A 20,571-nucleotide genomic window follows, 5' to 3' on the forward strand; every position below is an offset into this window, starting at 1 on the left:
ACTTACACTGGCCAATAAAAGAAAAGGAGGGGGGAAAAGAGACTGTGAAAGATGGGAAACCAACCGCGAGGATGAGTGATGGAGACGACAGTCTGCAGGGAGTCTGAAAAATGAGTGGCAAAAAGGTTTATTATGTCACAAGGGATCTGCCCTCAGACTATCTGAACGGCCTCTGCTTCAGACCATGTATTCAGGTTGTGCTTTCTTTATTAATTTCATATTATATGTTTATCTTAAGTCTTATCATTTTAAATATCAAAATAAGTCCTCTGCATAAAACACTTGTAATTGTGAATTTTAGTTGCCCTTCAGAGCTAAAACTGAGGCTTTGCTCTCCCTTATTGTCTCCTCTTTCCACTCACAATTAACTTGTTCAAAATTTTGCTGAAATATATTGATAAGTATGAATGTTAAAATGTGTAAAGATTCATCTGTGTACATTATTTGTCCTGTCGACTCTACCACTATGGTATGTTTCTCATTTAATCTGAACACATGTGATTAATGAGTGTACGAATATAGAAAAACGACAATGCTTGAATAAAAGCTTGCATATGTATGTTGAATGTTGCTGTAAGATTCATGTTATTAATCTTGCAATGCAAACAAATGAGATCCTCATGCTCCGTGTTCAATGTTGCATATAAATATAATTTATTATTAGTCTTAAAAATTCTTTCTTACACTTTGTACAATAACTTGACAGATGAAATGCAAGCAGTTGCGAGGAACATCATGAGTGCCAGAAACAGACAGGCTACATTCTCACTATACACAATAATAATCATGAAGCTGAAGAACACCTAGGGAATGCAAAAGGCGAGCCCACTGAGAATGTAAAGATTGTTTCAGAGAGATGCAACGTTTGCATAGACGGCTTTACGAAAACTGGGACAACTGCCATTACAAAAACAAAATAAAAACCAAGGGCCAAACAAGAACACTTGAAACACTCTCAAGTGCAGCTGCATCAAGGGAATGTTGTGTTTACAACTATCAGATTTTTTTTTCACACATTCAGTGTCATCAAAACACTGACGGCTTCTGTCTTTAATGTACAAACACAGAAGTCTGAGTCTGTTCTTCAAAATTACAGATGAGTGTCATTCAGTTCTGAACATAATAAGTGACACTTTTTAAATGGTGTGTGATAGTTAGATGGCCATTCTCCGGTTGACCTCATACACTGTCTCAATTATTTGGTACAAAGCAGTTGTATTCAGTTGCATTGGTCCTACAAAAATATACTTATTTGATTCCCTTTCTACCTCTCTTCTGTGACTAGTCTCTTCAATGTAGATGGTATAATCTTGAACAACATACAAATCATCAGCAATAATCATGAATTTATTCAGTATGGGAATATTGTCTCGGCCACCCTTTATTTAGGGGCGATAAATTGATGTAATTAGCCAAGTGACCTGATATTAAACATGCAAAGAAAATAAAGAATAATAACCAATGCAACTTATCAAAAATATTTCAAAGATCTAAAAATAATCACGTAAAAGAAGCACACATAATTGAAAATCATTAATTATACATGACATGAATACAAAGTATTAAAAGTAGTTACGACAGCAAGACTTAAGCTGTAAAATGGTTACATTACTGATTTCCCTCTGTACACGTAAAGGAGTCATTACTGCAAGAGTCCACCTGGAGGCGCTATGATACAGTCAAACAGAATGGAACAGGAAACAAGATGCAAGGACACTGCAAAGTATTCCTTAACAGGCAGCATAAAATACAAAAAAGATATGTATAAATAGGCATATTATTAAATACTATGTTATCACAGGACACATACTCATCCATGGAGTTGCTATGGAGACTGTTTATTTTGAGAATGGGAGATGTTTCCTTTGATCCAAGCAGCGCTCCTTTGCTTCTTTGACCTTTGATAGTGTCACACTTTTCAGACGGTTGTCTATGGCAAGGGCATCATCCACATAGTCTATCCAAATAACCGGACAGCTGTTTCCAAGGAAACAAGGGCCAAAAATATCAAGTTGTTGGACCAGAAAGAGAGAGAGAGAGAGAGAGAGAGAGAGAGAGAGAGAGAGAGAGAGAGAGAGAGAGAGAGAGAGAGAGAGAGAGAGGAGCAGCCAGAGAGAAATGACAGAGATTCTTGTTTACCCTCCAAGTTTTTTCACCCTTTGTTGCCAATGTTTAACTGGGTCATGGCTGAGTAGACCTCGCGCTTTCTTTTTTCATACTTCTCCGAGTGTGCACACACCCACACACACACACACACACACACTACCTGTGAGTGTGCATCTGCATTTGTCATCGTGATGGCAAATGACTCGCTACTTTTTTTTGGCGTCCACCTCTCTTATTTTCTTTTCATGTCTTCTTCCCTCCCCCTGGAATGTCACACTCCCTGGTGGGCAGATGTCAGTGTTCAGTCATTGCAGGAACGAGGCTGTCATGGCGTCCCATCTCCTCCAGCACCTGGGCCAGGCGGCCGAGGTTGCCGTCAGGAAAATGCTGCGCCTCCCACAAGTCGAGGATCACTCCCGTAGGACTGGATTTGGTGGCAAAGTAGTTGAGATACCTGGGTGAAGGATGGAAGAAAAAGGAAGTATGAGACGGGTTTGTTATAGGACATTAAAATGAGGCCTTTGACTCTTTTTACATGTTTAGAATCATGCCAGACAGCTTATAACAACATGTATATTAAGTTCAGCGTTCATAATGTTTCATACCTCCATACCAAACAGTGTATGAAAGAAGATTTCGATTCCTGGGTTGCACAACCACATTATAACTACCATGATGTACCAAAGCATCATAACAAATTAGACATTATATTTTTCTAGACCGAGTATCTTCGATGGAATAATGTCTAACAAGCGTTCATAACATGCTATATCATGACAAAATGATGAGGACTCATGATCAGTATTATCTGGCTATAGGTAAAGATTCACAATGATTATCAAAGCCATGTAAAGTTATTATTTTGTGTGGTAATGAATATTTATGTGAAAATGGAAACTAATGAGCCCCATGTATGCACTATACGGTTGGGTATGAATCATGACTGTGAGTGAGAGGTTGGTTCAAGCCTCTCCTTCCTTCACGCCACACTCTGTCAGCGGTCTCGTCCCTCTGCAGCTGCTGCCTGTGATAAGGCCCCCCCGCTGAGCTGGGACCTTATAACTGGACACACACTGTATCTCCATCACACACGCAGACTATCAAAGGCACACGGGTGACATTTTAAAAGAGAGTAAGCATCGCTGTATCTTTGTCTCTCTCTGCATCTGTCTTATGTTAGTCAAACTCAATTAATCTCAATTCAGCAGATGTTTATCAAAATGAGCCGCACTGCCTCAGAACAATGTTGAATACAAGCAGACTTCAGTTTTGTTCCCTGTGTTATCTTGTTACCTAATTCTTGTGAAAATGAAGAATTTGGCAGCTAAAAGAATAGGGAGATTGTCTATATTTATAAAACAAGTCACTCTTATTTATTCACTTGATCTCTTTCATTTTCCCTTAAAACATTTGCAAAACTCGATTGACAGCCTGTTCTTTTGGCCAGACTGTGAGCCTAAATCTACTGTCACTCCTCTTCTCTCTCAGACAGCCCTGTTCCTCCACCCACCTGTCAAGGTTAAGTTTGTGGGCCAACATCCTCCAATCATTTCCTCTGGTCTGTGGTGCATCCAGACTGCCACACAACTTTTGTCGGATGGAGACAGGGATGCGGAAGGCATTGGGCCCCACCAGTGTGGTGATGTTACTGGCCGGGTCCAGCAGAGACGTGTCAATACTCTGGGAATCCTGCAGAGAGAGAGAGGGGCCGAGAGAGAGAGAGAGAGAGAGAGAGAGAGAGAGAGAGAGAGAGAGAGAGTGTTGTATAAAAAGTATATATTTACAATATTTGTATGTCCTTTTATTGACGTAAATGTATTGATGCAAGTGACTGATTTTCAAATATATTGCATCTGGAGGAGTAAGTGCTCCAGAAACCAGAGCAAGACCCAGAGACAAATGAAGCAAGGTCAGGCGGCTCTGGACTGCATGTCCTGTAATTCATCTCATTACTGAGCACAAAGCCAGAGTGCTCCGCCATCCCTCAAGCTCTATCCTCCTGGCCAGATGGCCTTTGTGAAACAAGTGCAGCACGACTGGAGGGCGATTATTCCCCCTCTGCTCTACATCGGCCTGTCAGGACTATATGAAGGCCGGATGGTTGAGACTCCCTCCCGTCTTCCACCCCTCTGTCTTTTTGTGAACATTGCAAAAAGAGGTGAAAGGTCATGGGAGAGAGTATTTCTCACAGCAAAGAGAGAAGGAAAGCAATGTGATGGAGGAAGACATACCCTACATTATTAAAACAAACATTTTAAAATATTTTTTGGGGCCGCATGGCTCATATCTAGGAGAATCACTCTTTTACGCAATAGTTTAGGCTGCATTTTATTTATTTTTCATTCATTGAGATTAAAGGGATAGTTCAGGTGTTTTGGTCGTATGAGGTCAGTGTGTAACCTCCACTAGATGATGGTCAGCACGCCAACAATTTGGAGAAGCAGATAGGAGCAAAGCAATGTGCTGCTGTGAATGGGGGCAGTTTGAGTGTCCGCTATATTTAGAATATTTTCTGACGAGGAACTGAACTGAGGGTGAAACTTATCTGTCCTGTTGTTGACAGTTCCCCATTGGAAAGGGATATCTGACGACAGGGTAAAGTGGTGAAAATATTCATCATATGGTCTGCATGTAATGGATATTGATTATGTTGTCCTTTAGGTTTCAAAAATACATTTTCCTTCTGCCCCCGTATATGAAAACCAGTTCTGCCAACATAAGTCCATACATGAGGTACATCCACAGTATAAGGGTGAGTTACCTGATTGTGACTGCAGTTACTAGATGTAGTCACAGCTTTATCAATGAATGGCATACAATTGATATTTCTTCTCACCTTTAAGGTGGTCCAGCTACAGTATTACATTTGTCATTTATGATAAAGCACAATCCACTTTGATGCACAGGGTTTACCAGCTCAAGTGCAGCGGCAGCATGACAACACAGTCAAGGACAGGCAGGAAGGTTGACAGCACAATAGTTTTACACTTGAAAGGAGAATGTATGCAAGTACAAGCCCTACCTCTGACAGTGTAGTGTCCAGCTGAAAAATCTGTCCTTCTCCCTCCACCTGGCGCACACATATCTTACAGGCCAGGTCCACAGTGCTGGAACAGAAGCGCTCCAGCGTAAAGCAACAGTGGAGGTTTCTCTGTGAGCCGCACCACACTTGCTGAAAGGAAAGCTCCTGCAGAGAGGTGCAGAGAGACGAAGATTTACTCAGCTGTCAGCGAGCATATGAAAAGAATTGTCGTCTTTCTGAAAAGGTGTACGAGCAGTTTACCTGGTACTTGGCGAGTAGTTTGCTTTTCCACAACGTGTGGGGGACATCGTGAATGGAAAGTCTCAGGTTGTGGGTGCTGTCTTTAAAGTTGAGAGTCTTTGGTTCATCCAACAACTTCCCACCCATTTGCTTCTCCATCTGTAAGACTTCCTGAACACACAAACACACAAACACACACTTGTTTAGTTTTCAAACCAAGTATACTGACCTTGCCACAAATGAGCCTACTATTGTGCAGCTGTACAGTTGTATTTTGCTACAGCAGTTTCTTGCAAATGGTCTCATGTTAATCTAACAATGAAATGTTTTTTTATAGTATATTCATCAGTGTCCCTCTGGGCTTTAAGAACCTGAATCTGGACCAGCCATCTGAAACAAACTTCAATGCCTTTGCAGCAGGATCTCTATCACTTCTCATTACCCATTCCCAAACTTAATAACCGTGTTTAATATCCCAGCTCAGTAGAATAATCTGTCCTTATCTTTCCTCCATGTAGGTAGATGGAGGTATTAAACAGAGGGAGACAATAGTAGAATAGAGGGATAAAGGTGGCTTATTTAGTGTTGGCGCAGCAGCTACATCTTTCTTACAAATGCAAGCGCGTGTCTCCCCTTGTTATGACACACCAACACAAAGATTTCTCATTCTGCCTCCCAAAGCTCATCTACTGGCTATGCCTACACATACACATTAACAAGTCAGTCAAAATGACACACTCACAAACATCAATAATGCTCACAAACACATTTCATTTTTGCTGCATAACCTTTTTGTAAAACACAGAGACAAAAGTACGGTCCCACGCATGCAACCTGCTGTATATTTACCTTGAGCGAGTCCTGTGTGTCGTCCAGGCAGTAGACTCTGATGTGATATTCCATGGCCGGGCAGGTGACAGGGCCGAAGATGGCTAGTTTGAGGCGCTTGGTGGTTGCAGCGCTGAGAGATTGGCCCACTAGGCAGGAGGTACCCAGAGTCTCTGTCAGGATGTGGCAGGACTCATCATCCATTTGGATATAACACGGCGTGGTGAAGTTTTCCTCTCCTACCACCACCACGTCCTACATGTGGACAGGAAGACCGAAAAGGTGACACAAGTGTGGGAGATAATAAGCTAAAAAAAATGAATAATATAAATAGTCTAGGTATCATCATTGTGTTACAATTGGTAGTTGGAAAAAACACATGTATATATAGAGGGAAAAGATGAGAACAAAAGAAGACATAATTAAAAGCATTTATAGTGCTGTCACTCTGGCTCTGGTCTCCTCGTGTTTTAATTTGTTGGCAAGTATACCCATTAATATCAGAGAAAAATGTTTACTGTTGCTTTCTCCAAGACACATTATCAAATTCATGTTCTTCTAAACATAATTAAATGATTTCTTTCCATTCCTATAAATGACACTATTCAATCTTAAGCACTATAAAATAAATTTTCTATGGAGAAAATCAGTCACAGCAAGTTTAGCTCAATTTATTGTTTTACTTGGTCAGAGTCATTTGAACTATCCCCTCCATGTTTGTAAAACATAGCCAGTATACCAATATTTACTCGGATTGGCCAAGTTAGTAGTATAGCTAACAGATGAAATGACAATGTGACTTTTGGGAAGGGAATTTTTAATTACAGTTGTGGGCACACATTGGTTGATTGAAACTGAGTTTAAATTTAAATTTAAGGGAGAGAGTACAATTGGGGGTCACGGCTTTTTACAGAAGCTGTGACCTTAAAATATTACACTTAACAAGTGTGTATTATGTATCATGTAATTGTGTATTGAGGTAATAGAAGACTGTTTTTATGCACTATTTGTAGTTGACCCCTGTAATGGCAGTAATGCCAGGACATATTTATTTTCCAATAAGAACGTCTCTTGATCTCTCCTGATCTTGCCTTCTCTCTCTCTCTAATCCAAGCACTCCTGTGAGCAGCACACTGGCTTTAACTCAGCCTATTATGAGAGACAGAAGAGGAATTACAGTATTTTATTGTGAGCTAGGCCGTTTAACAGCAGCATTACGGCTGATCATTAGACTCTTTAACTGCTCCTGAGGGATGGCACTGGGGCTCCTTATTGGGGGATAATTAGAACACACAGTGGAAAAGTAGGATTTTGCTTCATACATATGTGTGCAGGCACAAACATGAAACACACACACACACACACACACACACACACACACACACACACACACATTCACACAGCATAAATTATTCACAAATTTGTGACTGCATTCATCAGCAGCAGAGATTTTTTTTTTCTTAGAGGCGTGGGAGGATGAATCTTTGTAGGAGAGTTACTGAAGCAGAAAGCCCCACATGTTCCTCATGATGTGACCTGCTGTCTTCATCATCATCACCATCATCATCATCACAACACCATGTTCCCTCAATGAGGCTGTGCGTGTGTTTTGACAGGGATGGTGTGCATATATATATTGGATATTACCATCTGCCTTCCTGACAGGTCAGCTATATATAATCAATAGCAAGTGTGTAATTACCACAGGGGAACATATCCTCTCCAATATATGAATTATGGATAAATGTCCTTCCCAATATTTTCAATGACCCGACACGTCATTGGATCGTCCAAACTCCAGAATTAGTTTGAGGTATGAGCACATTTTTATATAAACAGGAGCTAGTCTGATAATTGGTTACTTCCAGATTTCATCAGACTGTATACAAACACAAGCTCAGACACTTTGTGTTGCTCTTGATCAATATTCTTCCTCCTTATAAATACTCAGTTACACTGAGCTTTATTGGCTGCCTCTGAGTGATTCATCAATGTCACAGAGGCGTGTGGGGCCGTCTGACAGTATTTCTCTGCTTCATAAGTCGTATCATCACATCAGCAGTGGTGATTGTGCCGTCCTGAACGTGATTGTATTCAAGCCACGACTCAATGAGCTGACAGATATATATTAGATATAGGATGGTGCTAAGTAGTTGGATTTTCAAAATGTTACTGGCCTTTACAGCATGCTTCAACATTTACCCTCCCCTAAGAGTAGTCCTCTCTTCAAATGTATGTATTATTGATTTGGGCCCTAATCAAGGTTGATAGACTAAAATCCAAATTCGGAAGAAAAGGAAACGTTTGGTGTTCTTTCTCCTGCTTTTCATTTTGCTCGTGTTGGGCCCTGCTGTTACACAACTCATTAGCCTATGGGTGGTTTTTACACGAGCATCTTCCACTTTAAAAATGTTTCAGCACACTCTTGCCAGAGTTCATTAAAAACCACATGGAAGGAGAGCTTACTCAGAAAGGCTCTCTTGGCAGGTACAAAAAATTATGCTAATAACGGTCTTAACTGAGATCTTTCGTATCATCTGAGGTGCACTACTCATTTTTGTGGAGAGGGAAGAGGGAGGCAGTTTATGTAAAGAGGTTGAACGCATAGTTTTTCTACAAATGATCCGTTTGTGGTAAGTGTACGTTTTGTGTGTCTGTATGTGTGTGTATGTGTGTGTGTGTTTGACAGACAGAGAAAGTGAATAAGAGTAGGAGAGAGGGGATAGGCAGAACACATTCACACTGCTGCCCTCAGCAACCCAACTTATCATCATCAGCACTGCTAATGATGGAGCCTACAGGTATAGGGCTTCCAAAAACGTGTGCGCTACTATTTGTGTGCGCTGTGTGAAAAAACACAGCACACAGGTGTTTTTTCACACAGCGCACACAAATAGTCATTCATAAAAGGTCAAAGAAAACAGTCTGGGGAAAATGCTATCAGAGCTTTTCTATTTCAGCATCTGGTTGTAACATGGGTTCGCTCCGAGCTGCAAAACAAAGCAGGGGAAGTGGATCCACTTCACCTTCTCCATGCTACCTATGGTACTATTGCCATGACGCTATTTTGTTTTTCCCGATTCCTTTCCCTTTGTTCTTCGCCGGTAGAGTTTTCAACCAACCACATGCAGTGTGGATGTGAATAAATCACATCTGTGAATCTTATTTTAGTTGGCAAACATATCATATGAATGTAATACTTCACATGGCTGCCAAAAGCACATTTTCAAACTTGGACTGTAGGGATAGACAAACGAGTCTGCTACACCGTTTTCATTCCTCATCTCACCTCCCAGTGGCTCTGCTGTGACTGGCTCTTGAGCTGGATCAGCCAATCCTGTTGGCCGTCAAACACGGCACAGTGGTGCATGGTGATGATGAGGGGCCGAGTCAACAAGGCCCCGGGGGGCCCACAGCTCACCACAGGGCTCAGCACCGTTTGGCCATCTTCCACCGCGGGCCTGGAGGTGCACAGAGAATAACACACACACACACACACACAGGTGCACACAAATGCTGTTTAGTGGCAATGTGACAGCAGATTCAGTGTTTGTGTGACATGGTGGACTTGACAGGGGTAAACACAGCTCTGGGGCTGGCGGCACTGCGTACCTCATGTTGTCCTTCCTCTGAACCGTCACATACATCTCATACACTCTGCCCTGAGGAATGGCCCCTGCTGGAATAAGCAGACTCACGCCTGGGGAGCACAAATACAGACAAACAAAAAGGCACACATAAGAGTTGTGAGTTGTCAGGTAGATCAGAGTCTTTACAACGTTTTTTGCTGCCAATGCCGATGTCAAGAATGTGTTTAATAGGTTTCTTCTGTGAAGCGTAAAGTCAGTGAGAGCACAGACAGATCAGACCAGCATAAAGACGTACAAATTAGTATTGCATATGTATATTTACACAGTGAAACAAAGGTCCGTAACACTCTAACTTAACAAACAAAATGGACAAATACATATAAACCAACTACTTATAATGGCTATACTATTGGGATACTATTGGGATTATTATTTTAATAACAGAAATAGAGTAATAATCACAATTCCCCTCAGCCCCACTTATAAAAACTATGGCAGTGTATTGCCTTCTCCTATGGCACCGGGAAATGGTGTGACATTTTATTTCTAAAATCAATGATCTCTCTGCTCTTTATAGCGTTCTCATAATGCTGCAGACAGCATGATTTACATTTTCCCCTTTCAGATTGATTTGATATGATGTTCTGTCCAATGTCTTTTTTAGAGCACACACACACACACACACACACACACACACACACACACACACACACACACACACACACACACACACACACACACACACACTCTCTGGAGGGGTTTATCAGATAGCTCATTGATTTCCCATGTCCTTGTACTGAACTTTTCAAAAGGTGACAGACAGCTCCTCTTGCTAGCTAGCAAGGCAATCACAACTCTGCCACGGGGACGTCTCACACACTGCCACTCTCCCTCACAGCAAAGCTTCAAAAGAGATAGGAAATGCATTTTAAGATGCAAAATACCAAACAGCCACACTGACGGTGCCACAAAATATTTCATTACCCAGACTCACGAACAGATCAAATATCAAATGTGTTATTTCCCTCTCCCTCTGCCTATGTAACATGATGAGGTGGCTGAGCACAACTAGGAGCTCAGAACATTTTTACAGGAATCAAAACGCAAAAAAAGGAAAAGTTAAGAAACTTGAGGAGTCGGTGTATCCTTCAATGTCTCTGCTAGTTTGTCTTTGACTGTCAACATGCATCTCTGGCAAGTTGCAGACAGCCCACATGTGTTTGAAGTGAGGACAGCATGGCTAATATAAGCTGCCTGAAACAGTATGCCTCTAAGGTCAGTACTGCAGTGCACACACCTAAAGTATCCATCAACCCTCGTCACACTGTGTGCAGTCAACACACTGATAGGTTGCATATGGTTTGGCTTAGTATTTTATGGTCACATCTGTGTGACGTGACCTTGATCCTGGTAAAGGTGGTAAAGTGATGGCTCACATCTCATACATCTGGAACATAATTTGTACTGTATTTCTAAAGGTAGAAACAATCATACCAGTACTCATTGTTAGTTTGGGCACATTTCAGCATGTGTATTGAGAAATGTGATTATTTGCTTTCTTCAGAGACTTGATGAAAAGATCAATCCCACTCTCATCTGTCCGCTAAATATAAAGCCACAGCTAGCAGGCAGCTATCTTATCTTAGCATATAGACTGAAACCAGGGAGAAACACCTAGCCTGACTGTCTGATGGTAACAAAATATGCCTGCCAGCCTCTCCAAACACTAATTAACACTTCATATCTGGTGTGTTTAATCCGTATCTAAAAAGTGGGGGAGGGGGAGGAGGAAAGGATTTGTGTGTCACATCGGACTTAAACCCAACCAGTATGAAAATATGTGCACACCCACAGATATTCAAATGCTCTCACATACACCATTTTACTAAATGCACCTGAAAGTATTCCGCTCCAATCAACACAGACAAAAGACAGTTTTAAGATGAACTATGAATTTGCTGGAACTTGTTGATCCCGCTTTCACAAATGAAAGCTCATTTATTCCTTTCTTACACGATGCTTATCTCTGCATATTTTTAAATACGCAACAACTTTTGCCTGGTTGAACAAATTAATATTCAATGAATCACAGATGAAAACACACAAACGTGAACACACGTCCTCTCATTGTCTGGTACAGTACCTGAGTTGGGCACAATGAGGTGGCCTCCCTGGGAGCTGAAGGAGCCCAGCGCGGTGCAGGATGGATCCCGAGTGCGGAGCAGCGTCTGGGTCTGTGTGCGACGGCCCATCGTGCAATCATTGTTGTCCAGGAGGCAGTGCGGTAGCTTAGGCGACAGTTTAGAGGAAAATTCCCCTCCCAGGTCATCTTGTGGGGTAACTAAGCCAGAGGAGTTGTACACCTTAATCTTCAGGTTGGGAAGAGGGTCCAGCAGAGGAGAATTAGTCATGGGGATTTTGTCAGCCACATCATGGAGGGCGTAGACAGGGCCGCGGTACATGGCGGCCGCTGAGGTCAGGTCAGGGGGTGATGTGAGGAGATCAGCTGGAAAAGAAAAGAAAGTGACATCAGTCACGGAGAGTAAAAGTCTTGAGAGAAGTTTTGTGTGTCATCGCATACTCTTTCCAACTGGTAGGAAACCAACTTAAAACCAAAATAGCCGCGAGGAACTGAAGTGTTGGCGGCAATCAGCAAGACTCCTGCCTGACTTTACTTATTTATTTCTTCACTCATTAGGGAGGTCCACTTCACCACTAAGAAGCATTACTCAGTCAGAGAAGTTATAGGCACAGCTGTGATTCACGAGTAACAGATGGCATCACTAACGCTCAGTTTACCCAATAGGTACAAGGATTAATGTGTAATAGTTGTGCTGAGTGGGTGGAGCGATGGTAGTGGGAGCGTTCTGTCCTCCAGCTTTTGCACTACCTCTGACCCCGCTCTGCTTTCCAACACCACCAAGTTTCTGCATGGTGAAGATGTCAATGTAGGTCACAAAGTGTTCTAATTAAACAAGAGATGGGTAAAATAAAGATTTATGCTTATTCTTATTTCCATTTTGTGTGGTAGTACAATAGTTGTAGTTGTATTCATGTTTGTGTCATCATTATAAATGCTGTATAAAACATTAACTGAATAGTAGTTTTGGTGTGGTCATAATTATTGCAGTATTCTCATTATGTCTCAAGACAGTTTTTATTTTTTTAATAAGTAAGAAGTAAGTAGAGTTCCACACTAGTTAAGTAATGGCTCAAAATAAATAACCTAATATTATTATGCTGACATTGACAGTCAGTCCAGACATACAGACTGGTGTTGATTTGTTTATCTACCACCATCAGATCCCGTCTGCGGTCATCGGGTTCAGACATCTACTGATTTGGACTGCCAGAGGCTATCAATATAGTCGTGAAGTATATTTGTAAACACATTTTTCTTTCACAAACATTCTTATATTTAATCAAAGGAAAATGTGATTAATTAACATGTCTTTGCTAAAAGCAAAGACTTTGGTTTTAAATACCCAAACCTTCTTTTCCTGTCTATTATTTTACAGCTTTTCTTTTTCTGGTTCCTTAAACCTCAGACTGACTTGTACATGTACAACACAATCCCTCTGATCTGTCTGTTGCCCTGCTGTCTTATTGCCCAGCTCACTGCCACCTGTCCTCAACTCTGCATCGTATTTTTTTTAAGTCATGCGCCACCAGCCCAAATCTAATTAGAGTTTAATATGCGACATGCAGGCTGGCCTTATTATGCCTTAATGAAGGGGCATAGTTCGGTCTATCATCACAGCGACGAGCATTTTAATAGTTTCATCACCTCGCCCGCAAAAACATGCTGCCTATATTCCTCTCACAGGCTCCCTGCTCATCTCCAATCAAAAGGGCACATTTACATTCACATCATCACTAACACGCATGTGGCGCCGGAGCAACTTATCTCACCAGGTGGATGCTTTGGGTTGCTATTGGAAGTGATTTCCAATGCAACCCATCATTACAGTTATGCAATCATCGGTTTGTTGAAACGAACTGAAATGTGTCTCTAACAACACGGAGCATCGGAAACCGTCAGCACCAAAAGCTACGACCGAAAGCACTGTCAGATTTGTTTTTCTTGTTTACTTATGCTTCAATCAGATATATATTGATTTAACTCATACCTTTGCTAACATTTTGGTATCTGTATTAGGATATTATTGTATTATTATAAGTATCAGAAAAATTCAAAAGAAAAATGCCATCTAATGTTCACTATCTCACTCACATATGATATAAAGAAAATCATGCATGTGTGTAAAAACAAGACATAAAGCACTAATACATGCAGGCGAACACACACAATAATAAACATATTTCAATCTGCACCCCACCTTTGCGGGCGGTCTTGATGCTGACTGGCTGGAAACCTCCGTTGAGGGCGGAGGAATCAATGATGTCAGAGTCGAACTCACGGTGGTTCTTCCTGTAGATGAAGAGCGCCACGACGACCGAGATAACCAGGCACATGATCACCGCGATGACAATACCCACATACAGAGCGACGTCATCTGTACTGGGGGCCACTGGAGGAGGAGAGGGAGAGAGACAAAAGACAGTCTTTTAAGATCTCATGAGTTCACATCAACAGCTTTCTTTCTCAATATGCAAGGGGTTGTGATGAAGCCATTATCAGCAGACTAATATCCTGGTCCAAGATTTAGCCGGATATTAACAACCATCTACTGGGAAATAAATGCATACAGTTCTCCTGTCTTTTTCTATTTTACTGTGGTTAATGCTAGTTTGCTGTGACAAATATTCTGGCTGTTATAATAAAGGATGCTCTTAATTGTCAAATGTAAAAAGAGATAATGATGCATGTACTAGATAGTCACACACAACTTGGTATTTTTCTCCTCTCAGCTTGGTCATCTAAATTTCCATTTATTTTGTCTATCCACTAAAGGGCACATAAATAGCTCTCACAAAGATAGCTGCTCAACATATGCCAGAGTCATAATGTGTTGTATGTTAGGCCTGAACACCATACATCATACAGATAACTAGAAAGAAGAAAATAGAGATAATGATGATGAACTCTGTGCACAACGACGCAATTAATAAGGAAGGCTCGCCAGTGCAACCCAATGACACACTGTCCTAACAAGCAGACTCAGAAGCGAGATCAAAAGTTCTGAAGACGGAGATATAGATGTTTTCATCTTCAAATTACCGTAATGTGTGTTGGAGTTCAGAGTCTGCCTCAGTCTCTACACACTGAAGATACGATCTAGACATAGCTTGCATTTCTCAAATTGTCTTTCATCTCTGTCTCCCTCCCAGAGTCTTTCTGTCCACTTTCCAGCTGGAGTAACCTCTGTGATTAGTGGGCCTGGCATGGATATGGTGGCTCTTGGAAACTCAGACTCAGACAGGCACTCATTACCGATCAGACCTTCTAATGGATGCCTACTGACAGTCTGAACTCTCTGTAGTGTTCGGGGAAAGAATGTTCTTCAATGTCACCATGTTGACAAACGGGGAGAAACTCTTCTTTAGAGGTAGCGATATGCCTGAAGGCATGTGTGAGCCTGTATGTGTGCATTGCTCAACCCATGTATACACACTATAGATGTCAGGGGGCTCTGCTAAAAGGCAAAGAACAACGTATAAAGACACATTCTTATTCATGAAAGAATCTAGTTATTCGATCAGATAGAAATGTCTTGTTTTGTTTTTTTTAGATCATTTGAGTATGCAAATAGATGGAATCTGCACCAGCAGATGGCAGCATCAACCATACATCCCACTTTCTGGACATGCATGATGCTGAGCATTTGTGTAAATTAGCCTCATGTGTCTCAGGATACAGATGGCACTCAATCTGTGTCTCCAGTGTTCTCTTGTACAAAGGAGGAAAGGAGGAGAAAAACAAGAGAAGGGAGAGTTTTTTCGACAATCTAAAGCCATACGTTGTGCTTTTTAGAACAACCCTGGTCTCCAAGAGAAAACGTGCAAGGCTTCATTTTCTCTAGTTATGACTTGATGTTTATTTCGCTGGCTATTAACACAGTGAATAAGAAAAAAAGTAGATAGTTTCTTTCAGTTAAGATATATTGAATGGCCACAATTAAAGAGGCTGAAAGACTTCATTTCTCTTGGTCCACAGGAAGGATGTGTGTGGCCTCACTCTCTTTATGCAACCTTAACTGAGACATCACATTAAAGGAGAGTGTCAAGATATATCCCCATATATGTTAAGGCCTCTAATCCTTCTTCTAGCACAGACACGAACAGAAAACAGAGCAGGGAGCCAATGATGAAAGTCTGAAAATGTAATTTCACTGTGCTTCTTCTGCCAAGCTTCCCTGCAGTTATTTAACATATATCCCCTCAGTCGAACAATCTCCCATCCACGCTTTGATGATAAAGGCAGCAACCTGCTCAGTGTACGCATTAAAATGTATCACTTAGATTAATACATCCCTTTGAACATGAGCCATTGTCGGAGAGGGAAAAGTACAAGAAATGGAAATGAAAGGGATTATTGAACACTTCATTCTCTAGGAGAACGCAGCGATTTACAGAGGGAGGGTAGAATACAGAGATAGAGCAATATTAGATATATACACTCAGAAAGACACTGTGGGTTAAATTATTTGCCAGAATCAGCGCCTGAGCTCCCGACGAGGCAATAAAGTAACTGGCTGAAGTTCTTGAGGAGCAAGAGGGTAAAGGGCATTGTCAGCTCTGAGTTGGACAATAGTTGGTAAACACATAGCTGTCTAGCAGAGATGCATCATGAGAGTGGGCAGAGTGGAAAGTAAAAAAGGATATGCCCTGAGGTGCAAATAACAAAACAAACAGAATAGCAGCAATGAAACAGAGATGGACATAAAAGGACAATGGCAAACATTTGCTGTATTGTTTTTCTTTAACGTTAATGGGGAAAAAAACAGTTGCTGTTTGCAATATAAGAAATGTTTTCTAAACTGGGACTATGACTGACTGTAAACTTCTTGGAAAACATTTCAATGAAGATTAGAGACGGACATGACAATGAATGTAGAAATAAAGTCAAAAGAAATAAATGATAAAAAAAAACAATAACTCACATGGATTTCCAAAATCAATCTGGCCTTTTGCCTCAGAGGACTTCTGATAAAAGGAACCTTAAAGAGAGGTAGACATTGTGGGTAGGAGAAAGAGCAGGGAAGGTAGGGATGGGGGGAGGGTGGGAGGGGAGATGGCGGGAGAGGGATGATGAAAATCAAATTTAAGCCAACAGAAAAACAAACTCAACAAATGAGACAGCAACAAACTCATGAGTAGGAGTGATGATACAGGGAAGCGATCTTTCTTGATTTGGCCCCTCCTCTCCAGATCTGTGTACAGAGTATAGAGATGGATGAGAGGAACGGGGGGGAACACGGAGTTCTGTGAGGGAGCGGTGTGATCCATCAACTGGGCTTAGTGCCTTACAGCAGCAGGACTGATGCTGGCAGGTGATGGGAACGGAGGGACTGATAAAGTGTGGGCTCCACCAACAGAGTCAATAGAACCAGCAGCCTTGCATATGTCACTGGAAGGTGGATGGAGAGGTTAGTGCAAGAAATAAAAGGAATTGCTTGAGTTAGAAAAGCAAGAAATGGAAAAAGGGTGAAGAAGCACGTAACATCTTCCACATAGATGTTTTTTGGGCCATAACCTGGCTTTCGGTTGGCTTTGTTGTTTGGAAGAAGGAGAGGCAGCCAGGGATAGGGCACTAGTGCACATAATATTCAACCTCCCTGGGACATCCATAAACAACTATACAAACAATGAAGTCCTTATTGGAGAGAGCCACGGGCAGACAAGTGGACCGACAGGAAAATCAATGGCTTGATAGATGGAGCTGGTGTGTTCATGTAATCAGGCAAAAGGAAGGCCAGGCCAGAGTGGGGGAGGGGAAGACTGTCAGGGTCAGTCTAACTGATGGCCCATTTGAACCCATCCTGTAGAGTTTCTATTCATCCGTCAGTCTACAGTATAGCGAGAGTAAAAGCATGCTTCAGTGGGTGGCCTCCAAAGGAAACCTCAGAGCCCCAGAGAGACAAAGATTATTCCTTACTGACAACATAGAGCTGGGGAGGAAGAGGGGACTCGTAGTACAGGAAATCACTGTCTGGGTTTCAGCCATTACTTCCTTGAATGTGGCAGATTTTCATCCTCAGAGAAGAATACTGTCATGTGGCGAAACTGATGTTGCACTACTTCTTGGTTATGAATCTACATTCACTGAAATTCATGATTATACTCCAAAGACACACACATATATATATATATATATATATATATATATATATATATATATATATATATATATATATATATATATATATATAATAGTATTGTGTGATGCAGTGGCTTGGAGCCCAAGACAAATTTCCCTGCGGGACAATAAGGTATATCTTATTTTATCTTAATCAAAACTTTTCACCCACTATAGTGCAAATAACCTCATGCTCTTGGATGGCTGAAGTGAACCTTAGAATGATGATTTCCCTGTCTCTGGTGTTTGATAGCAATAAAGCATGTGCCCTGGCTGCAGTATGCACTCCCCTTTCTCTACATCAATATGTCAAGGAAATGTCATGTCTGAGAGGAGGGTTACCAAAGTGAGAATCAGGGAAGGCCGACCACAGAGGGAGCGCAAAACAAGAGATTCCGACAGGTCAGCCTCAGTGAACTGTGAAAACTACACTCTTGTGTTAAGAGTTGGGAAGTTCTATCTGAACAGGCAGAGTGCAACCTCTCTAGAGCAATCTGTAGATACATAACTTTGTTAAGTCCAAACCCCAAACTCACTGACAGTTTAAATGTGATGAACAAGCTGCAAAGTAAATTATAATACAGCTTTCTCCTTTTTGATTCAGGTCAGTTGTGTTTTTGTGCAGCAATGGAGACTGAGCGTCTCAAGTTCTATTTCCAGCTCTGGTTATATATCAAATTCCTTTGCCAGATTCATGCAGTGGATTGCAATTGAAATGATTTAAATAAATTCAAACAACAGAAAATAAGATCAAGCTGCAATGGAATCCACAGACATGTGTTTGCTCAGATCCCAGCCCTGCACTAGAGGGAGCAGATCAGCAGTCCGAGGTGAGTTCAGATTGCACACAACTTCCATTCCCAATCATATTTGCCATAATGTGAGCTTTTAGATAATGGGCCGTTCTTCTAAATGCTAGTGGAAATGGTCATTAGCATTGACATAAGTGGCTTCACCCTCTTAGCTTCCAAAAAAATCAATCCCTGAAACGATCCTAAATCTATATCATTATAGCTTTATATTCTCTGCAAGCTGGCCATCAATCTACCAAGAACTAATGCTTCTGTGATAGGCTGAGTCACAGAAATAAAACAAGATGAATAAGACAAATAAGAGTACTTTTAAGAGTTTTTATAGATTTCTTTCCCTGATGTTTTCTATACACTGTAGACATAGGACCCTGGCTATAAAATCAGCTAATGCATTCCTCTGATGCTAACTTAAAGGAAATAATTGAGCACTGAAGTCACAGTTTCCTGTTGGTCCTCCATACATATGGCCATACAGTACAGTATGTGTTTACTTTGGACAGACGCATGCAAACCCATCAGCCATCTGCGTCTGAAGATGCATATTGGCCGCCAATCTTAGCCTATTATACATCATGTCGACACCATGCTGCAGGTAGCCGTTAACAACCCGATATTGCTGCAAAGTCTCACATCAGCTGCACACGGTGACGGCCAGCTGTATCAATTTCTAGACATCCAGCAGCAGCAGAGCCTTTGTTATATTATTAGTGTCACAATCGCCATCTGTAGTAGGTTATACACATAATGGAGGCATCTGTGACAGTGTGTGGGGGTCTAACACCTTCAAAGATGTTTATTGGAGAGGATTTTTTTTATTAAACCAGACACAGAATTTAACTCAGTTACTGTGCAGTGTTCCCAGCTCCCTCCTTCTCGTCCAATTCCTCTTATTATTATTACAGGCACAGAAACGAAGGCAAAGACTATTTTAGTAGATGAAGTTTAAGGTATCAAGGATGCTAAACACTGCAGTAAACACACACACACACACACACACACACACACACACGCATCAGAGCAATTGCAGCATGACTCCAATCTGTGAATGTATTATAAAGGAGAGGGAGCCCGGCTCCACTAAACTGCGTGGCTGTTTTCAACTTGCTGGAAGAAAGAGAAGCAGAGAACAATTTTTTTGCCTGCAGAAAAATATCTGGCTGCGGCACCAACTGGCTTTGGCCTTTTATTTTTGTTAACAACAAAACAGTAAAAACCAGTTGAAGGATTGTGATTGGTTAGAAAGAAATGCTGTCGCATCCTTGAGACTTTTGTGCACTTTGAAATCATTGTAAGATCATTATGTAGTCTGCAATACTAGTTCACTTTGCAACACATAATTGCCAGCAGGAAAAGCAGCGAGTCTACACTCAGGCCACTTTGTGGCCACGTGTTTCCTCTCATTGGACCCAAGGAATCCAGAGTTTTTAAATTAAGGTAGTAATCAAAGCAGTCGTGTAGATAGGACCCGCTTTACCTAATTACAATATAATCACTGATTATTATTTTAAATATAACTCCCAAATGCTTAGCCTGTGACAAGGATAATTACTTAGAGCACTTCCCCATGTGGCCTAGTCTTTTTTTTTTTAACATACTTAAATCAGAAGCAGAGCTGACACAAGAAAAGACGTGCTGTGTTTTTTTCTTTCATGTCACTTTTATACAACAGCTTTTGTGTTATACGAATGTCTAAAGAAAGAGCTTGAGTGCAGA

General features: G+C 41.3%; 1 protein-coding gene across 1 annotated transcript in view; it reads right to left on the reverse strand.

Annotated features, from left to right (window-relative positions):
• Positions 1 to 2,400: 2,400 nt before the first annotated feature.
• The window catches only part of unc5cb (unc-5 netrin receptor Cb), a gene marked incomplete at both ends in the record, with an annotated part of 101,388 nt that continues 83,217 nt past the window's right edge, over positions 2,401 to 20,571 (reverse strand). Inside the window, 10 exons of the mRNA XM_079235552.1 lie at positions 2,401 to 2,560; positions 3,617 to 3,795; positions 5,129 to 5,293; positions 5,390 to 5,539; positions 6,218 to 6,451; positions 9,486 to 9,657; positions 9,809 to 9,896; positions 11,930 to 12,292; positions 14,127 to 14,318; positions 16,851 to 16,907. Of these exons, the coding sequence (XP_079091678.1) occupies positions 2,401 to 2,560; positions 3,617 to 3,795; positions 5,129 to 5,293; positions 5,390 to 5,539; positions 6,218 to 6,451; positions 9,486 to 9,657; positions 9,809 to 9,896; positions 11,930 to 12,292; positions 14,127 to 14,318; positions 16,851 to 16,907 (1,760 nt within the window). The remainder of the gene's footprint in view (positions 2,561 to 3,616; positions 3,796 to 5,128; positions 5,294 to 5,389; positions 5,540 to 6,217; positions 6,452 to 9,485; positions 9,658 to 9,808; positions 9,897 to 11,929; positions 12,293 to 14,126; positions 14,319 to 16,850; positions 16,908 to 20,571) is intronic.

This window comes from Taurulus bubalis (assembly GCF_910589615.1).
Source record: "Taurulus bubalis genome assembly, chromosome: 19".
Classification (NCBI taxonomy): Eukaryota; Metazoa; Chordata; class Actinopteri; order Perciformes; family Cottidae; genus Taurulus; species Taurulus bubalis.